General features: G+C 40.2%; 1 protein-coding gene across 1 annotated transcript in view; it reads left to right on the top strand.

The window, feature by feature from the left end:
• The window catches only part of LOC119775281 (diacylglycerol kinase beta), a gene marked incomplete at its 5' end in the record, with an annotated part of 150,721 nt that overhangs the window by 31,352 nt on the left and 100,070 nt on the right, over positions 1-19,299 (top strand). Inside the window, 3 exons of the mRNA XM_038273207.1 lie at positions 684-769; positions 1,061-1,150; positions 7,570-7,730. Coding sequence (XP_038129135.1) covers positions 684-769; positions 1,061-1,150; positions 7,570-7,730 — 337 coding nt within the window. The remainder of the gene's footprint in view (positions 1-683; positions 770-1,060; positions 1,151-7,569; positions 7,731-19,299) is intronic.

The following is a 19,299-nucleotide window of genomic DNA, read 5'->3' as shown; positions in this document are numbered from 1 at the left end:
TTAATTTTTTTTCATGTTTAGCAGTCACTTCAACAAAAAAATTTAAAATGCATAGCAATGTTTTTCTAGATTCTCCTTGAACTTCAGAGGCAGTTTTAACTCCTAGATCGGTTTAGCTAACATGGTCCTATCAATTTTTCTTTCACTTCAAATGGAAAACACCAGTAGAAATGTTCAAATTAAAAACCTCAGACACCATCTTTATTATTTTTTCCTGCTCTAAAAAAGGAGTTGTTTGAGGTCGTTCTCCCTCCTCTGAGATGACCTCTCCTGCTGCGGGACTGGACAGGAACAGGCCAGATGGAGGGTCCAAAAGGAGTTTGTGGCCCAAAGTCGTATTTTTAATGAAGGGAAATGATAAAAGCTTTTGTCCCCACATACATTAAAGGTCCCTTTGAAGGGCACATGCACTTTGTGATTGTGGTTTCAGGGGAAACCAGTGAAGACAGCACAGCTGGAGGGGCCACTAACAGATCAGCCTTTTAGCTCTTTCTTCATTAGATCATTTAAGGCTTAAAAGTCCCTCAAGAAACACAATCAACGGATTATTCACCTGTAAATAGCCTTCCTAATACATCTGGTGGTTAGAACAGGGTATTTTCCTCTCCAGACAATATGTTTGTAGACCACCTGTTTCCCGAACATGCTTTTGGTTAATTCTCCTGGATCTCTTCTCCATCCAGGCTCAACTTTTTCCACGAAGTCCCTGATTTCCGGGTGCTGGCCTGTGGAGGTGACGGTACTGTGGGTTGGATCCTCGATTGTATAGGTAGTATTATTCTAACCTTCGGACCTGAAACATAAATGTGTATTGACAGGAAAATTACTGTTGCTTTAAGCCTCCTCTAAAGGCATTAATCTTCATTTTTGCTGTTGGTATTACGGATGAGATTAGAGGGTTTTGCCACTGTAGAATTATAATCCATCAGGGCAGGAAATGCAATCAGTTTTCTGCTATCATGAGCTTAAAAAACATTTTGCTTTGATCATAAATATTAAAATTGAAGTTTCCATATCACAGGCCAGCAACAGTATTTGACTTTCTGTGTCTTGTATGCAGATAAGGCTAACTTTGCCAGACACCCTCCAGTGGCCATCCTCCCTCTGGGCACAGGAAATGACCTGGCACGATGCTTACGCTGGGGAGGAGGTGAGAACTTTCTAAGGTTTCGGTTGCACAAATCTGCATGTCCGAGTAAATCTTTGCTCTAGGATCCTAAAGGTTAATTCATTTCCACATACACTGCACATGTACTGTATGTAAATGTGTTAAAAGAGGAGCAGCTATGACTATATCCCTAACCCTACATGCATCAGAGTGAGTGCATGTTTTAGAAGTAGCTTCTAATTTTGTTCTTCCTACACTTTCCTGTCCTGCGGTTTACAAAAAGGTTCAGTTTTGTTTCGGTTTTTCTGCCTTTTCTCCTCATTCTAAGCACTTCACTGCAAAAACGATCTAGAAATAAGTAAAAATTTCTTAAATTAAGTGTATTCATCCTTAATTTGAGTAGGTAAATTAGATAATTTGCCAATGGAATGAGTAATTTTACTCTTAATATAAGATAATTAGATAATATGCACTTGACATAACACAATGCAACTGTGTTTTCTTATTTTAAGTGTAAATTGTCTTGTTCCATTGGCAAAAGGTTTCTTTTACCTCCTCAATTCAAGAACAAATGCACTTATTTTAAGAAAAAATGACTTATATAGATTTAGATTTTTTGCAGTGTTTGTAATAAATAAGCTTCTATGCAGATGACATTCAACTGCATATCACCTATAAGCATCTGTAGATTTGAACCTCAGCCACTGCAGACGTTTTTAGATTATGTTACAAACTATATAAAAACAATGATGACCAAACAAAGAGCATTCACCAAATACAATCATTGCTACAGGCACACATTTGTACACTTAACCTCAAATAGAAAAGTTTGCCAAAAGTACACTTTGCAGAGTTATTGTTGAGATTTCTGTAAATGGTGTTTTGGAAAAAGCACAAAAATATTGACTGGTACATCTTCAATATAATGACAATGTTCAAAAATCATCATAATAAAGGCCTAAAGATTATTTCTGTGGCGTTGACAATGGCGTTGGATGTTGGATTTTGCCCTGAAATCGAAGGATTGACGGTTCAAGCCCCGACTCTGACTTTCATCGTCGTTGTGTCCTTGGGCAAGACACTTCACCTGCATTGTCTACTGATGGTGGTCAGAGGGCCCGGTGGCGCCAGTGTACGGCAGTCCCGCTTCTGTCAGTGAGCCCCAGGGCAGCTGTGGCTACAATGTAGCTTGCCACCATCAGTGTGTGAGTGAATGGGTGAATGAATGTAGTGTAAAGCGCTTTGGTCAAGTCTCCTGACTTGAAAAAAGGCGTTATATAAGTACATGCCATTTACCATTTTATTTCTGTATTTCTGTCTTTCGCTTATCTGAACAATCAGACTTCCCTTTTCCCAGATGCCTCCTCTAGTTTCTCTGGGGAAGGCCAGATTTGTTCCATTGCCATTTTGCCGCTTGTATGCTGGATCTGGTTCCATCGGTCATGACCAAGATGTTAGACCATGAGGGTAGGAATAGAGATTGACCGTAAAGCGTCAGCTCCCTCTTCACCACAAAGACTGCTGCAGCAGATGCACTATAACAGCAGCCACACCAATCAGTTAGTAGATTTACATCCTCCCTTCATCCATGAACTGGATACCAAGAAACTTCTCCACTTGAAGACTCAGACCTGCAGAAAAGTTATGAACAGGACGGGTAACACAGGGCAGCCCTGCCTGAGTCCAACATGCACCAGGAACAGGTCTGACTCAAGGACACAAATGGGACGATCAGCCTCCAAGTGCTTGAAAACATCAGGATGCTCTAGTCTGAGCCACCAGAGTTAACAAACACTCCTGGGTAGCAGATTTAAGCCAGTTTGTGACTGAGAATTTGCACAAGTAAATAATTCATTAAAAGAGCATCATTTGTTGCCATCATTTGGCTTCAAAAGCAAAACAATTCACAGAAGGCAGATATCAAGGTCTAAATGGTTCTTTTCAAGAGAATCTTGTAGTTCATAGAAAAAGTGTTGTAGAAAGCGGGAGGGGAAACAGTGGAGGAAACGGTGAACGGAGTTATTGACCAGGATCATGTTCAGACACTGTAAAGGTTCTGATCTAAGCAGTTTGGTCGATTCCTCAAGAAGGAGCGAGTCATGGCCAGAGGCTGTATGGCAGGTGGAGGGAGGCAAAGGCTTGCGGGGTGGTTATGAAAGAGTCCTGGGCACAGATAGAAAAAGGGAACTTATTGTGGTTTTGATCTATTCAAAAGGGAGGAAATTGGGCGGAATATTTCTAAGATGTTTTATTTCTAATTTGACCTTTTAAAGGATTCTTGTTAAAGTTTCTAGTTTGGTTTAAATCCCAGCAAAAGCCCCCAAAGTTCAGAAGCTCACACAGGAGGGAATTTACCATTAGGCAATACTAGGCAGTTGCCTAGGGCCCCAAATTCCTGGGGGCCCCATAAAACTCTGTTTACCTGCATAGTTACCCCCCCTCCCCCCCTTCAGTGTCCACCATATTGGATCAGTCCATTTGCTGCACATGTTCAGAAAGGTCCAAACAGACCATTTGAAAACAAACCATGCAAAGAGCAGTGTTGCTAACTTAGCGCTTTAGTCGCTATATTTAGCCACTTTTCAGACCCCTCTAGCACTTTGATTTCTAAAAAGCTCCTAGCGCCAAATCTAGAGACTTTTTTCTGCTACTGGAGACTTTGGAGACAACATCTAAAAGCAGCGAACTCTGCTCTCCAGAGCGAGTAGATTGGTAACCCCGCCTCCTGCTCTCCTCTATCTTGTCTGCTGTCATGATTCATGCAGCTATTATTTCATCCAAATGAAAAATGGAGAACAGATAAGCAGATCATGGCTTGTCTACAGTGAAAAGAAGGACTGGGTTATTTACTTTGGCCTTTTTGGAAACACAGGAAGGAGCAATCAGCTAAGTGAGCTTAGTGCTTGGAAAAAATCTTTCATTCCTTTAGAGACAGCATGAAAAGTCAGCTGAGTACAAAACATAGAGAGGAAAACAAGAAGAAAAGGGACAAGAAGAGAGGGACACGACCTAGAACAGATAATGGATGTCTATTCTATTAACATTTCTGTATAATGATGCTGTTTTATATGTTGTCTTCTCAACACAAAACAGACCCTGCCTCTCTTTGTCTAGGGCCCCAAATTTCCTAAACCCGCCCCTGAGCTCACACAATATATTTAAGAAAATAGAAAGCATCAAAGATAAAGGGGGATTCATATAAATGCTGAGTAAAGGTTACAATATATTTCAGATATATTAAGTCTTATTCCACATTCCCTGCAGATTCCTCTGCAAACTAACCGCTTATTCTCACACACTGAATCATCCTAATCTACCTTGAAAGCAGCAACTGAAAAATGATCCTCTCACCAGAGCTTCCACAGTTCCCTGAAACAGTAGGATTAATAACATTTTTATGAGGCTGAGTAAGAACTAGGCTCATCTTCCCCGCAGCAACAATACTCACAACCTACCTTTCAAATTAGGAACTCACAGTTTTGTGAATAATCAACACAAGGTAATGAATTTACAGTAATAGTGCTTCTAATTTGACCAGTAATGTCCCCCAACTTTCCTAAATGTTAATTTCCTGGAAACGTGTACTGAAGCCTTTTCCTGAGCCTGCTGCCAGCCCCAGAAAAATAACCCCTCATTGGGATCTTCTACAGGGCTGGAAAAACTCTTTCTTCCCTTACTTATTTCTTCCTCTTTGATTTTATTTTTTTTTGTAACACTTAAGTTATATTCAGTTTATTTCTATAGCGCCGATTCACAACTCATGTCATCTCAAGGCACTTTACAGTTCAACCAGATCATCCAGTCAGATTGATTAAAAGTTTTCTATCTAAGGAAAACCAGCTGATTGCATCGACTCATTGACTCTTCAGCAATCCCTCACACTAAGCATGCTTGTAGCGACAGTGGGGAGGAAAAACTCCCTTTTAACAGGAAGAAACCTCCAGCAGAACCAGGCTCAGTGTGAGCGGCCATCTGCTGAAGCCCACTGGGGTTCAAGGAGACAGAAGCAGACATAGAAAAAGAAGCATAGATACAAAAGGCAACTGTCAACCAGCTCCACAGGCGGCCCCGTCCAGGAAACACACAGCCAGGCAGACCAGCTCCGAGCCAGCTCCCATGTCAGAGGATGAAGAGAGCACATCCAGTTAGTCACACTGAGAGAGACAGGACTACACTGGAAAACAGGCCAAGCTCCAACATCTAGAAACAAAGGTGTTGATGGCAGCAGCACAGCTGATATTTCTCTCCAGGATGGAGTCACAGCCAAACAGGAACAGACCAGATGAAGCTACTATGAGAAAAAGCAGAGAGAGCAGAACGTTGGAGATTGAACTAACAGATTCTGCAGAGTGGGAGAATAGAGATAGAATGAAGCAGAATGATGAAAAAGGGGTCCCTAAGTCCTCCAGCAGTCTAAGCCTATAGCAGCAGAACTATAGAGATAGCTCAGGATAACCTGAGCCACTCTAACTAGAAGCTTTATCAGAAAGGAACGTTTTAAGCCTAGCCTTAAAAGTAAACAGGGTGTCTGCCTCACGGACTAAAACTGGTAGTTGGTTCCACAGGAGAGGAGCCTGATAACTAAAAGATCTGCCTCCCATTCTACTTTTAGAAATTCTAGGAACCATCATTACATCTTTAAGATTATCAAACAAATACTAATATCAGGAAAAAAACAACCTCAGTAAATTAAAACAAACAATTTAAAATGAGAATCCTATTCATTTAGAGGAAGAGATGTCCAAACCAACCTGTGCCATGCGTCAAAAAACATCTGTGCTTTCTTACATCATGCATTAACTGTAAAAACCAAAATAGTTAATTTACCTAGAATGTAACCTGTTCTGACATCTTCAAAATTTCTTAAAAGGTGATATAAGGTAACTCTGATTTCAAATTAAAGAAATGATGAGAAACAGAGTAACTGATATCTCTCAGTGTTTAAAGGTTGACATCAGAAAAGAGCAGGTGTCCTTGTGTTATATCACATATTATCTATAACAATGCAGAGTTAAAGTGTTAAAAAAGAATCAGCAGAAAGGTGGAAGGGTTCCAAGGTGAAAGCAACAGCCAACCAAAGGGAACAAAGACCTGCCTTGTACTTTACAATCATTTCTTGAAGCTCCCCGAGTCTTTAAGGGAAAATATTCTGTGGACTGATGAAAGATGAAGAAGAGATTATGTGTCCGGTTACGTCATACTAATCATCAAACACGGTGGTGTGACGATCTGGTCCCGCTATGGACAACTTGGGTTATGTTGAAGGACAGTGATCTGAAGGACACATGCAAGTCCATCTCTGAATGGTTCAGTTTGAAAAATGAACTGAAAGTTGCTTTTTGTCTTTACTCAGGTTTTCTCTGTCTGATATAAGACATTTTGTTAAACCATTTTTGGGACATTTTATAATTTGCTGAATTTTTCCATCATACATTGACTCAGTGGTAAGACTTCTTACACTAGATCAAATTATTGAGTGGTGCTAATGACCAACAGGATTTACAGAATGGTGACCAGTTTCCAGAGATGGGAAGTAACGAAGTACAAATACTTCGTTACTGTACTCAAGTAGATTTTTCTGATATTTTTACTTTACTTTACTACTTATTTTTATGGCGACTTTTTACTTCTACTCCTTACATTTTTACACAAATATCTGTACTTTCTACTCCTTACATTTTAAAAAATTGTCTCGTTACTTTAGTTTTGAATCATTTCAATGGAGTTACCGTTATTATTTTTCACGTCATCAATACCAAATTCAATCTAATTGGATGGGAATCTACGTTGCATTTGACGCACCACTACAAGATGAATCGACAGATTCGGCGGTATTCATTGGCGGCAAATCATTGCAGCTTGGTGGCAGTGGCGTTAGCATAGTAGCATGGACGACGAGATGATTGAAAATGAACACAACGGAGATCTAGTCCTATTGGCAGACATCCATTTAAAATGTAGGCAACGGCATGAAAAAAGTGGTTTCTACTTTTACTTTTATACTTTAAGTAAATTTACAAGCCTGTACTTTGTTACTTTTACTTGAGTAAAGAAGTTTAATCAGTACTTCCACTTTTACCAGAGTATTTTTTAACACAAGTATCTGTACTTTTACTCAAGTACGGAAAGTGAGTACTTTTGCCATCTCTGCCAGTTTCTGGAAGCAAAAGCACCAAATGGCAGGAAAAATTGAACATTCTGGTTACATGTGAAATTTAAATGTCTCATTTCAGAAGCAAGCTTTTTTACTCCCTCAATATGATTAGTTTCAAATTTGTCAAGTGTACTCACACCTTAATGCTACAAAAGGGAAACATATGGACTACTTTCAACATAACATAAAAAGAAAGACATTCTGCGTACTGTAGATACTGTAAGTGGTATTTTTTTTTTAAAAGTAACTATTATTGAAGAGCATGTCTTTCTTTTCTTTCTTTGTCCTCTGTGTCTGTTTCTGGCAGGCTATGAAGGGGGCAGCTTGCTGAAAGTCCTGCGGGACATTGAACACAGCATAGAAGTGGTGTTGGACCGCTGGAATATTGACATCGTTCCTGATGACAAGGAGGAGAAGGGAGACCCTGTTCCTTACAGTATTATCAACAATTACTTCTCTGTGGGAGTGGTAAGACACATTTTAGGACCGTTTCATACTTACTGTGACCCTTTTGTACTTGAAGAGTTTTTAAAATATGTATTTTTTTATTTCTCTATTAATATGTTTCTTTTTTGGGAGGCTGATGTCGATACAGATTGTTTTGACATCAGTGCTGATACTTTTTGGGGATAATTCTGAATCATGAAATAGGGTTCCCTATGTCCTCCAGCAGTCTAAGCCTATAACAGCATAAGTATAGAGATAGCTCAGGATAAACTGAGCCTCTCTAATTTATGACCTCCAGATGGCAAAGGCCAGAAAGCTTTTTCTCTGAACGAGGTTTGGTAGATGAACTTCGGACAGCGAGCCTTGGATGCTGTGGTTGGACAAAGTGAGACCTGGGAGACATGAAGCAAAAAAAAAAAAAAAAAAAACAGATAATAGACCACCAACAGTTTCACCCATTCTGAGCAGGAAGGTTCAAGTCCATCAAGACACCAGACTATCCTCGGCCCAAATTAAAGGAATAGTACACCCAAAACATGATTAGCCTTCATTTTCTACTCACCCCCATGCTGAACAACACTCTGGAGTACTTTTTTGATATCTCAAATGCATCTGGAGATCTGGGAGGCTTCTTGCTGTCTGCTGACATTCAAATAATGGAGGTCTATGGCGCCCGAGGCAGAAAGGTCCATAAAAGTCCACAAAAAACGTGTCAATATTCCTCCATACTGCTCGTCCAATGTATTCCAAGTGTCCTGAGTGGGTAGCGTCCATAATTTACTCGAAACGAAGTCATTTAGAATGTTTGTAGAGCATAAACAGTAGTGTATAGGATTTCCTGAAAGCGCGTTCACGAGTCTACGGAAACCGCGGCAGACCAAACCAGATGAAAGTGCGCATTCAGCTCGGCAAAGAACTCATGCTCTTCCTCAACACTGAAGTCCTCAGACATTTTTCTTTCGTTGTTTCTTTTTTTGCACAGGTAAACAGCACATTTCTTCTTCTACGCTTGCATTATCGGCAGAGCAGACGCTGAATGCGCACTTTCATCTGGTTTGGTCTGCCGGCTTCCGTAGCGTTGTGAACTCGCAGGCGCACGCTTTCAGGAAATCCTATACACTACTGTTTATGCTCTAAAAACATTCTAAACGACTTCGTTTCGAGTAAATTCTGGATGCTACCCACTCAGGACACTTGGAATACATTGGACGAGCAGTATGGAGGAATATTGACACATTTTTTGTGGACTTTTATGGACCTTTCTGCCTCGGGCGCCATAGGCCTCCATTATTTGAATGTCAGCAGACAGTAAGAAGCCTCCCAGATCTCCAGATGCATTTGAGATATCAAAAAAGTACTCCAGAGTGTTGTTCAGCATGGGGGTGAGTAGAAAATGAAGGCTAATCATGTTTTGGGTGTACTATTCCCTTAAGCCTGTCACTGCCGCCACCTGCAGGCCCATGACATCAGACAGCATCCGAGACAGAACAAAATAGTTCCCAAATTGCCTCACCTCCTTCAAAGCCACCTAACTGTCTGTTTGGAGTTTGCAGGAAAGCACCAAATACCGGACACTAAAAGGGGGAAGAAAGTTTTATTCTCTGATGAGGAAAAAAAGGAAGCTTGATGGCTTCCAGCGTTACTGGAATGAGAACCTGAGATGTATTCGACACAGCACAGTAAAAGGGCCACCAGCTTATTCTCTCAATTTAGTAATGGAGCTCCATGCTGTGCAGAACCATTAAACAGCAGCTATCTGTGAGGAGATATTTCAGGGGGTGTCCCTCATGATGGAAGGCCATTGTCTGTGCAAATTCACAGCCTTACAAAGAACTTCTTACGGAGAAAAATCATCATTCTTTTGGGCCAATCTCAGAATTCCCCTGAGCTAAACCAAATTAAGAACATTTAGGGTTGGATGGATGGCGGGGTTACAAAGTGGAGAGCAGTTCCAGACAGTGGATGCCCTCCATGAAGGCATCTTCACCACTTGGAGCAACAGTCCCCCTTAAGGTGCAGACAAGATTCAGACCAAACGCGGTGTCTGCAGTGAGGGCGGTGGATTTACAAAGTATCCCTATGTAAACTGCGTGGGGAGGGGCGGTGAAGCAGCCAGGGGTGAATCACACATGGTAACTTGCGTTGTATGAATTGTCTCCTTGAACCCCAGTGGGCCTCAGCAGATGGCCGCTCACACTGAGCCTGGTTCTGCTGGAGGTTTCTTCCTGTTAAAAGGGAGTTTTTCCTCTCCACTGTCGCTACAAGCATGCTTAGTGTGAGAGATTGGCTTCGAGTCAATGAGTCGATGCAATCAGAAAACTTTGAATCACTTTGACTGTTTGATCTGGTTGAACTGTAAAGTGCCTTGAGATGACTTGTGTTGTGAATTGGCGCTATAGAAATAAACTGAATTTAATTGAATTAAATTGAATGCAGTTCACACAGGAGTTCTTTTAAAGCTTGCATATATTTGGAAATGTGAACTACAAACCAAAAAAAAAATAGAATTTCACACAAAAATCGGAGTTAAGCATTAAGGCCTGCAGTGTGAAAGTAGCCCAGACCGAAGAAATGGGAGGCGGATAAACTACAAAAAATTTTTGAAACAATCATTCCTGCCACTAAAGAAGGTAAACAGGCCCAAAGTTATATTCATTGCCAGCACAAGAATGACATGTGACGTTATGCAATCAGTTCCTATTCTGAAACAGCAGCGCTAACATCTGCTGGGATGGTGACATCATCGGCAGAGACTAAAAAGGATTCCATCTTAAAATTCAAATCAGCTTGAATTATAGTTTTATCCACTTTTTCATTAGGACTGAAAAAGTAGATAATTTTTATTAAATTCTGAGCTTATTGGGCCGGGGGGTAGTTGACCTCTGGATGACCTACAAAATAATCCTTAATATCTTTGAAACAACAGCAGCAAACATTACCTTTATTTTCTTTATTATTTTACAAATGGTTATTTTAACCGGTCAAACCTGCAGTAATGAAGCTCTAACCATTCAGTCTATTTGCTGAGGTTTTCATGTGGGCGGGGTGTCGGCTTCCTGCAGCTAAACGCCTCCTAATCGATGACGTGGTCCAGGGTGTGAACACTGTGCATCTGCTCAGTCTGAATGCAGCCTAACAATAGTTTTTAGGCAATTACTTCAATTCACTTTATTTCTATAGCGCCATTTCATAACACACATCATCTCAAGGCACTTTCCAGTTCACCAGATCATCCAGTCAGATTGATTCAAAGTTTCTATCTAAGGAAAACCAGCTGATTGCATCGACTCATTGACTCAAATACAATTCCTCACACTAAGCATGCTTGTAGCAACAGTGGAGAGGAAAAACTCCCTTTTAACAAGAAGAAACCTCCAGCAGAACCAGAATTACTGACTCGATAACCTAACTTTTTTATGTCAATCCCATTTCTTCTTTTTGTATTCGGAATCTCTGCTTTTAAAGTTCTTAATATTCAATAGTACAACATGGAAATTCCTGCCATTTTTAGCCTCATGAAACCATCCTAATCTCGCGAGCTTTCAAGATTTCACTCGCAGATCAGTCTGGAGACCCTCCGTTGAAGAAAATTTGGAGCCGTTCACCAAACGAACGTCCAATCAGCGTTGGCTTTGAGGCGGGTTGAGGTGCGACGCAACGAGAAGCGCGACAGTTCAGTCTAAAGAACATGGCGGCTTCAGCCGATGAAACTAGCGTTAGCGTGGCTATCGAGCAAGTTTTATCGGATTACAGAGTATTTCTTCACTGAAAGAAGAGCAAAACACTGCTCTGGAGGCTTTTCTCAGAGGAAAAGATGTTTTTGCTCTTCTCCCGACTGGTTTCAGCAAGAGTAGCCTGGCTTGTGGTTGTGTTTTCGTCGTCGCTCAGTTAGTACTTCATATGCTTCGTTGATCTGATTGGTTTATTTGGCCCGTCTATCACCAACATAGGCCAATCAGCTAACCAGTATTTTCGCCCCTTCCCAAAATTACTTCAACGGAAGGTTTCCAGATGGATATGCGGAGCAAATCCATCTGGCGGAGTCAGGTTATGCCATTTTTGCAACTACTCTGAAATTGTATCTATATTTTATGTAAGAAAAAAAAACTTCAGCAGAAGAAGCTGCTTTAATTCACTTGTAAGAACCAGATATCGTGAGTTAAAGTTGTACTTCCTGTCATAAAGTATGGATCTAAGAATCCTTGAATGATGTTGCCCCTAATATTACAGAAAAGAGCTGCAATATGAATGGTTTCATTTCTCTTTGCAATATAACCATTGTGGGTGAGTCACAAATGAATATTTCTTCTCGCAGCCACTGCTCTGTTTGCATGTAATTTAAAACCAACATGATACATAATTCTGTTTTCTGCACTTGAGAGAAATTCAGTGAGGAGGTTGCCTGGTGGGTTTTATTCCCCACATGCTGGGAGTGTCAGTAGGCACAGCAGGAACCCCTATTGTCACACCTGGTGTTCTACATCACGTCTGTATTTAGAGGGACTTTACCTGCTTTGGTGGAGGCTGACGATGTCAGACACAGAGCTGGAAGGATCCATGACCCGTTCCTGGGAATGTCAAATATAGATAAGTAGCAAACGGCTACAGTTGTTGGACAGAAATGTGACACTAGGAACACTGATTTTGTCCCATTTGAAACTCTGGTGAATGTAGATAATCTCCTGATGAAGACTATGGTGAAAACTTTATGAGAAGGATGATTAGATTTTTGTGGACACACATTTAGTTGAATCATCTGTTGGCTTCTGACTCCTCTGGGCCATGTTTCAACTCAATTGGAGGGAAGGAGCCTGCTGCCAGGTGACAGTTGCTTAGCGACCTGTTTATAGTTTCTTGGTTAGAGATGCTTTACTTGGGCCTCAGGGACATTTATGCAGAGGTGACAAACAAGTTGATTATGAAGTTATTACAGCACTGAAGGCCGTGGGTCACAAAAAAAAGAGACATCAGGTTCTCTAAAGCGGTGATGTATCCATTTTTCGTTCTTATTAAGTCTTCCGACTCTGTGTCACATCAGCTTACATTGTTTGAAAGGATTTTTATTTCTTCATTCATCTTATGACACTCTGGGGGAAAGGTCTGTGTCTGTTCTGTTCAACTAAAGATAAACATATTAAACCTCTTAAAGGAAAAGTCGCTCATTTTCACAATTCAAACTTCTGAAAGTTCTTTAAATATGAAATTATTCCATCCTGTTCAATAAATGATAAGTGTTTTTAATTCAGAGTAATTTTCATCTGAATGTGCTTTACTCAGAGATGGGAAGTAACGAAGTACAAATACTTTGTTACTGTACTCAAGTAGATTTTTCTGATATTTTGACTTTACTTTACTACTTATTTTTATGGCGACTTTTTACTTCTACTCCTTACATTTTTACACAAATATCTGTACTTTCTACTCCTTACATTTTAAAAAATTGGCTCGTTACTTTAGTTTTGAATCATTTCAATGGAGTTACCGTTATTATTTTTCACGTCATCAATACCAAATTCAATCTAATTGGATGGGAATCTACGTTGCATTTGACGCACCGCTACAAGATGAATCGACAGATTCGTTGGTATTCATTGGCGGCAAATCATTGCAGCTTGGTGGCGGTGGCGTTAGCATAGTAGCATGGACGACGAGATGATTGAAAATGAACACAACGGAGATCTAGTCCTATTGGCAGACATCCATTTAAAATGTAGGCAACGGCATGAAAAAAGTGGTTTCTACTTTTACTTTTATACTTTAAGTAAATTTACAAGCCTGTACTTTGTTACTTTTACTTGAGTAAAGAAGTTTAATCAGTACGTCCACTTTTGCCAGAGTATTTATTAACACAAGTATCTGTACTTTTACTCAAGTGCGGAAAGTGAGTACTTTTGCCATCTCTGGCTTTACTGGAGGCATCCATGTTTGTCAAAGAACACTACTGCCACCTACTGGTTTGTGACGTCACGGTGTGGTATCGGCTGTTGATCAAGTCCCAGTGCTGTATCTGGTGTTTGTCACAACGCGCTATTATCCAAGTCATCTTGAAAACATTCTTCTTCAAAATGTTGGCTACATATTACGGGTTTTTTCTCTGGCCAGAAGTTCCATGGCAAATCCTCCCTGTATTTTAACTACAATAATTAATCGATCATCGTTAGTTGCAGCCAAAATATAATCCACAGAAATTGTCAATTTTTCCAGAGGAAATTGAGTCAGGAGCCACTTTGTCTCTAGGATTTCTCGGTGTACACTGAGAATTAAACATGCAAAAATGTATTCTAAGAATTTAAGAGTTCTAAATGTCTTTGCTTACAGTACAGAATGAGGTTACAAAGCTCTTATCTCTCCTGTTCTCCAGCATTGAGGGAACAACTTTGATTGCTCTACCCAAGATACAGGTGATTCTCAAAAAAAATGGTGGAACCGTGGATTGATTTATGTATCTCAGTAATTTGTGTTTAGATTGTAAAAGTCAATTTTTTTTGCACACAATGCAATATCAAATTTTTTATCTCTCCTTATTTTTGTTTCAGTTTTTCAGAATTCCATATTTTTACAGAAATGTTGTAAAAATGGAAATGTTGCATTAAGGCTTGCTTAAGCAATGTAAAAAAAAACACCTAACCTGACAGTTTTCTGCCTTGAACAAAAGGCTGTTGATAAATATGTCGGCACTTCACAGACTGCTGTATCCAAAAATATGAATGAAAAACTGAGAGGAAGAAAATTTTTTAAAAAGTGCAGCCTTCAGAGGATTGTATAATAACATTAAAGGCCATTCAGTAGTTTGTATATAGACAGGGGGGGATTTACCATTAGGCAATACTAGGCAGTGAACTTAGGGCAAGTAAAACTCTGTTTCCATGTATGTTTAATACAACTATTCCTTATTTTTGCACATTCATTATGTTTTTGATAAAAATCCTTTGGCTAAAATGCCATCAGAACGCTGGTAATATCAAGTGTGTCTCAGCCCCCCCTTCAGTGTCCACCATATTGGATCAGTCCATTTGCTGCACATGTTCAGAAAGGTCCAAACAGACAGCAGCAAACCATTTGAAAACAAACAATGCAAAGAGCAGTGTTGCCAACTTAGCGCTTTAGTCGCTATATTTAGCCACTTTTCAGACCCCTCTAGCACTTTGATTTCTAAAAAGCTCCTAGCGCCAAATCTAGAGACTTTTTTCTGCTACTGGAGACTTTGGAGACAACATCTAAAAGCAGCGAACTCTGCTCTCCAGAGCGAGTAGATTGGTAACCCCGCCTCCTGCTCTCCTCTATCTTGTCTGCTGTCATGATTCATGCAGCTATTATTTCATCCAAATGAAAAATGGAGAACAGATAAGCAGATCATGGCTTGTCTACAGTAGGGGTGTAAATCACATCCATCATGGCGATTCGTTTCAGTATCGATTTCCTGACCCAACGATTCTATTATTTTCGAAACTCAAGAATACACCACGATACGATTCGATTACTGGGTTGTTGTTTTTTTTTGTTTTTTTGTTTTTTTTTTTTACCTTACAGGCTAGACAATGTTTCAAATTTTAAATTAATCAATGAAAACTGTAATATCATTATGCATTTTTTTTTTAGAAACAACAGCAAATAACAGAAGTAGAAAAGTTGCACCAAAAAATACACAAAATCAGTGCAATGAGTGCAATTCAATACCTCGGCTCCAGACGTCCCGCCCCCTCCACAGACGCTCCGCTGCTCTTCTCCCAAATTGTAGCTGACCGCAGACAGTGCCGCAGACAGGAGGCCGACTTGTTTCGTTTTTATGACCAAAATTGCGGAAAACAACTCGTGAAGTTTGACCCGCTAGAAGAGCGAGGTGTGCGAGAACGCTGGGACCCTTTTTCCACCTGGATCTCCGCTCTTTTTGGCCCTCATGTCCCTCCGTCGTCGGACTAAACTCGCCCCCACTTCCTCGCCGCCTCGGCCTTATCTAGACCCACAGCGTGTAGCACAGACCACGCTTCAATATTGAGCATAAATCAAAAATGTCTGCATCAAGCTCACTGCAACACACTGCTGTAAGAGTATAACCAGGAAGTGAGGTAGGAGGGCAAAATAGGTTTAGCGCCACCGCAGCACGGGAGGGAGAATTACACCCAGGAGCAAATGGATAAAAATAGACCGGAGGAAAAAAAAACATGAATCGATTCTCTTGCGGACGTATCGATGCATCGGATCATCGGCTGTTGGATCGATGCATCGATGCAAAACGATTATTATTTTCACCCTTAGTCTACAGTGAAATGAAGAACTGGGTTATTTATTTTTGCCGTTGCATGAACAGTCAGCTGAGTACAAAAAATAAAGAGGAAAACAACAAGAAAAGGGACAAAAAGAGAGGCACAAAATCTAGAACAAATAACGTATGTCTATTCTATTAAAATTTTTGTGTTTGTATAATAGGTCTATTTTATGTGTTGTCTTCTCAATTCAAAGGGCGTAGGCCACAAATCCTAAATCCACCCCTGGATATACATATATATGTATATATTTGAGAAAAACAAAATATGACTGCCACAGGTTGGGACCCATGTTTAAGGCTCTCAACTGGCCAGGTTAGGTTCATTGTTGACTCTAAGTTGCCCTTTGGTGTTTGTGTTCATGGTCGTGTGTCTCTGTGTCGTCCTGGAAAGGATGGACTGGTGTCCTGTATAGAGTGTACCGCACCTTTTGCCCAAACATCACTAGGATAGGCTTGAGCCCATCATGGCAGTGACAGTCCAGCTGTAGTGAAAGGATGATTTACTTCAAACAAAAAAAAGGTCAAATTTTCACCACACTTAAGTCTGGTGGAGGCCCCACGGGTTTTCTAACCATCGCCAAGCAGCAGTAACTATACCAGAAACTATCAGCTATGCTCAAAATATTACGTCGTTCTTAGCTTGACTTTTCCATCTTGTTCATTTCACAGGCACATCAAATATTTGCAGCTGGGTGAGGAATCTGTTTGGAATTTCTTTTCTCCACACAGGATCAAAACGACACCTCAAATATGCACATATTGACTTAAATCTCTGAAGAAATAGGACTGAGCCTTCTAAAAGGGTTTACTTGATAGATCCTAGGGTCGGCAAAAATGGGATTTATTTGTCAAACCTCTTCGGATAAAGAAGTACCCAGATCATTGAAAATTTAAAATCATTTGATTGATAAATGTAAAAAGGAAAGCTGTAGATTTATACTAGCTGAATTTAAAGCTTACTTTCCACAAACAGGTTTACATCTTAATAGACTGAGGCTGTTGGTAAAGAAAAAAAAGTTCCACTCTTACCATAGACATAGTGACTCTGTCTGACGTAGATTTCAGTTGTATAAATCCTCTTAATGGTGATGGTGCAAGTCAATGGATTATTTTGTAAATAATAAACATTTAAAGAATTTGAAATTGTTAAAGTTGAGAATATTGTAACAGTCTAAAATAAAACAATATTGATAAGAAATTGTTTTTCTGCCAAACATTTCCAATGCTCTTTAGTATAATGCTACGTTCAGACTGCAAGCAGCAGAAGCAGCAAAAATACGCGTGCTATTAATTTTTTATGCTCGTACATGTTTAGTTCTGAGGCGCCGCTGAAGCATTTTTGCAGCTCTAGCTGCGTGGTGGAAATGCAGGTCTGTTGTGCATTGGGCGGAGCTACCATATCCATTCTTTGCCTGGAACAATGGCGGGTAAAATGGAGAGATGCTTGGCTTATTTTAATGAATAATGCTACGTTCAGACCGCTAGCACTGGAAGCAGCAAAAAAGGCTTCATTTCTGTCCACATTAAGGTCAGACGTCCAGTAAAGTGAGTCCAGATGTGTCTGATGCTTCCGCTGCTCCTGCGTCCAATGCAAGAGAGCGGGTTTTCTATATTTGCTGTGATCAGTGGGTAAAAAGTAGTTCTAATATGTTTTTAAATGAGAAAGTCCACTTAAAAACATCATCCGTGCAGTCAGTTCATCAAGATTACTATCCTACCTTCAAATAGTATTTTGCTGTCAGATGCTCTGTCCCTGGAAATCCTGTTCAACTGCAGTCTCTTGCCCAGTCGCCTCTTCGCAGGTTTCCATTACTGTTTGCAGCGGCTGGAAGGCATTTTTCACGTATGTAATCCAAAATACAGGCACCAGAATAATAAAATCAAACATATTTTGTCGGCAGGTTTCGACATTTTAAGTTAATTTAGGTGTTAATAAACTGTTTCAGAGGAGTGATCATAGCGCTCTGCATCAGCAGTGCTGTGTCTGTCTCCCTGTCAGCTCTCAGATCAGCTTCTCTCATTGGTTGATTTGACGCGTCCAACAGCTAAAGTTACATTTCTCCAACTCCAGCAGCGTCTGCTTTTGAAGCGCATCACGCGCATCAGATGCTTAGAACCTTATGATGCACTGCTTCAGCTGCTCCAGACGCGCTGCAGGACCTTTTGCTGCATCAACCATTGACTTTGCATGTAAACTAGCTGCTTCTGCTGCTTCTGCAGCATCCAGTCTGAACATAGCATAGTATTTCTATGTGGTTTTATTTGTCAGAGACCAGTTTGCAACATAATACTCAATATGGGAAAACAACATAGACTGCAAAAACATGACTCAATATATCTGAAATTGTGAACCAGTTGGAGTTCCTCTGCTCTTAAAAATCATGTAATGTTATTGGCTTTACTGTTTTTTTAGGAAAATATCATCAAAAAAGTATTTAAGTATTTAAAAACAGACAGTTTTTGGAAAACCAATCTTGAACTAAAAGGATGTACGAATGCTACCGGCTCAGCTACCAGCTTCCTGTGTGGTTTTTGGCTGGAGTGTATATAACTGCGTCATCTGCATATATGTGGATGTGGGAGTTTTTACCTGTTTCTGAAGTTTATTTATGTGGAGTGAATTTAAAACCACATCTGACAATGAGGACATTGACCATAACTCAGTCTTCTGTTGATTAAATATGATTTTTTTTATTCAGTTTATAGCTTTTTCATTAAAAGTTTAAGAGAACTTTGTGGTCGATGGTGTCAAATGGCTTTTTTCAGTCCAGAAATACGGCACCATCACAACTGCTCTTGTGCTAGAAGCTTTTAGTTTTGTTTGTTGTTTTTAACTGAGAGCGCCCTCTGGTGAGTGGTCAGAGTGAAATCTAAACTCTATTGGATATTATTGCAATTACTGAGAAGTTGTGTTATGATTATGATTATTAGATTTATACCCTGATTTAAAAATTGGACTAACCACACCCACTTTTCATGTGGCCAGAACTACCAAGTAAAAGCAGAGCTAAAACTCTGGCCATTTCTCAATATGTGTACTTGTGTGTTCTTGTGTACTCGTGTACTTGTGAAACGTCATCAGCCTCAGCCCTAGTACTGTTAGTACTGTCAGTACTCTTGTACTCGGCCTTCATTGCCTCAGCTAGGAGGAAGACTGTCTCAGGAGGCGGGATTTCCTGAGAAGTAGCCAATCACAGGGAGATCTCTATGGTTGGTCCCACCCTGAAAGTAGTGCAGAAACCGGTTTAAGAACATGGGGGCCTCAAGGTATTAAATCTGCATGCATAAAACATACAAACTGTGTGGAAAGTGGTTAACATACAT

This window comes from Cyprinodon tularosa, unplaced genomic scaffold (genome assembly GCF_016077235.1).
Source record: "Cyprinodon tularosa strain WSP-4 unplaced genomic scaffold, ASM1607723v1 ctg860, whole genome shotgun sequence".
Taxonomy (NCBI): Eukaryota; Metazoa; Chordata; class Actinopteri; order Cyprinodontiformes; family Cyprinodontidae; genus Cyprinodon; species Cyprinodon tularosa.
This window is presented reverse-complemented; position numbering and strand designations above follow the sequence as displayed.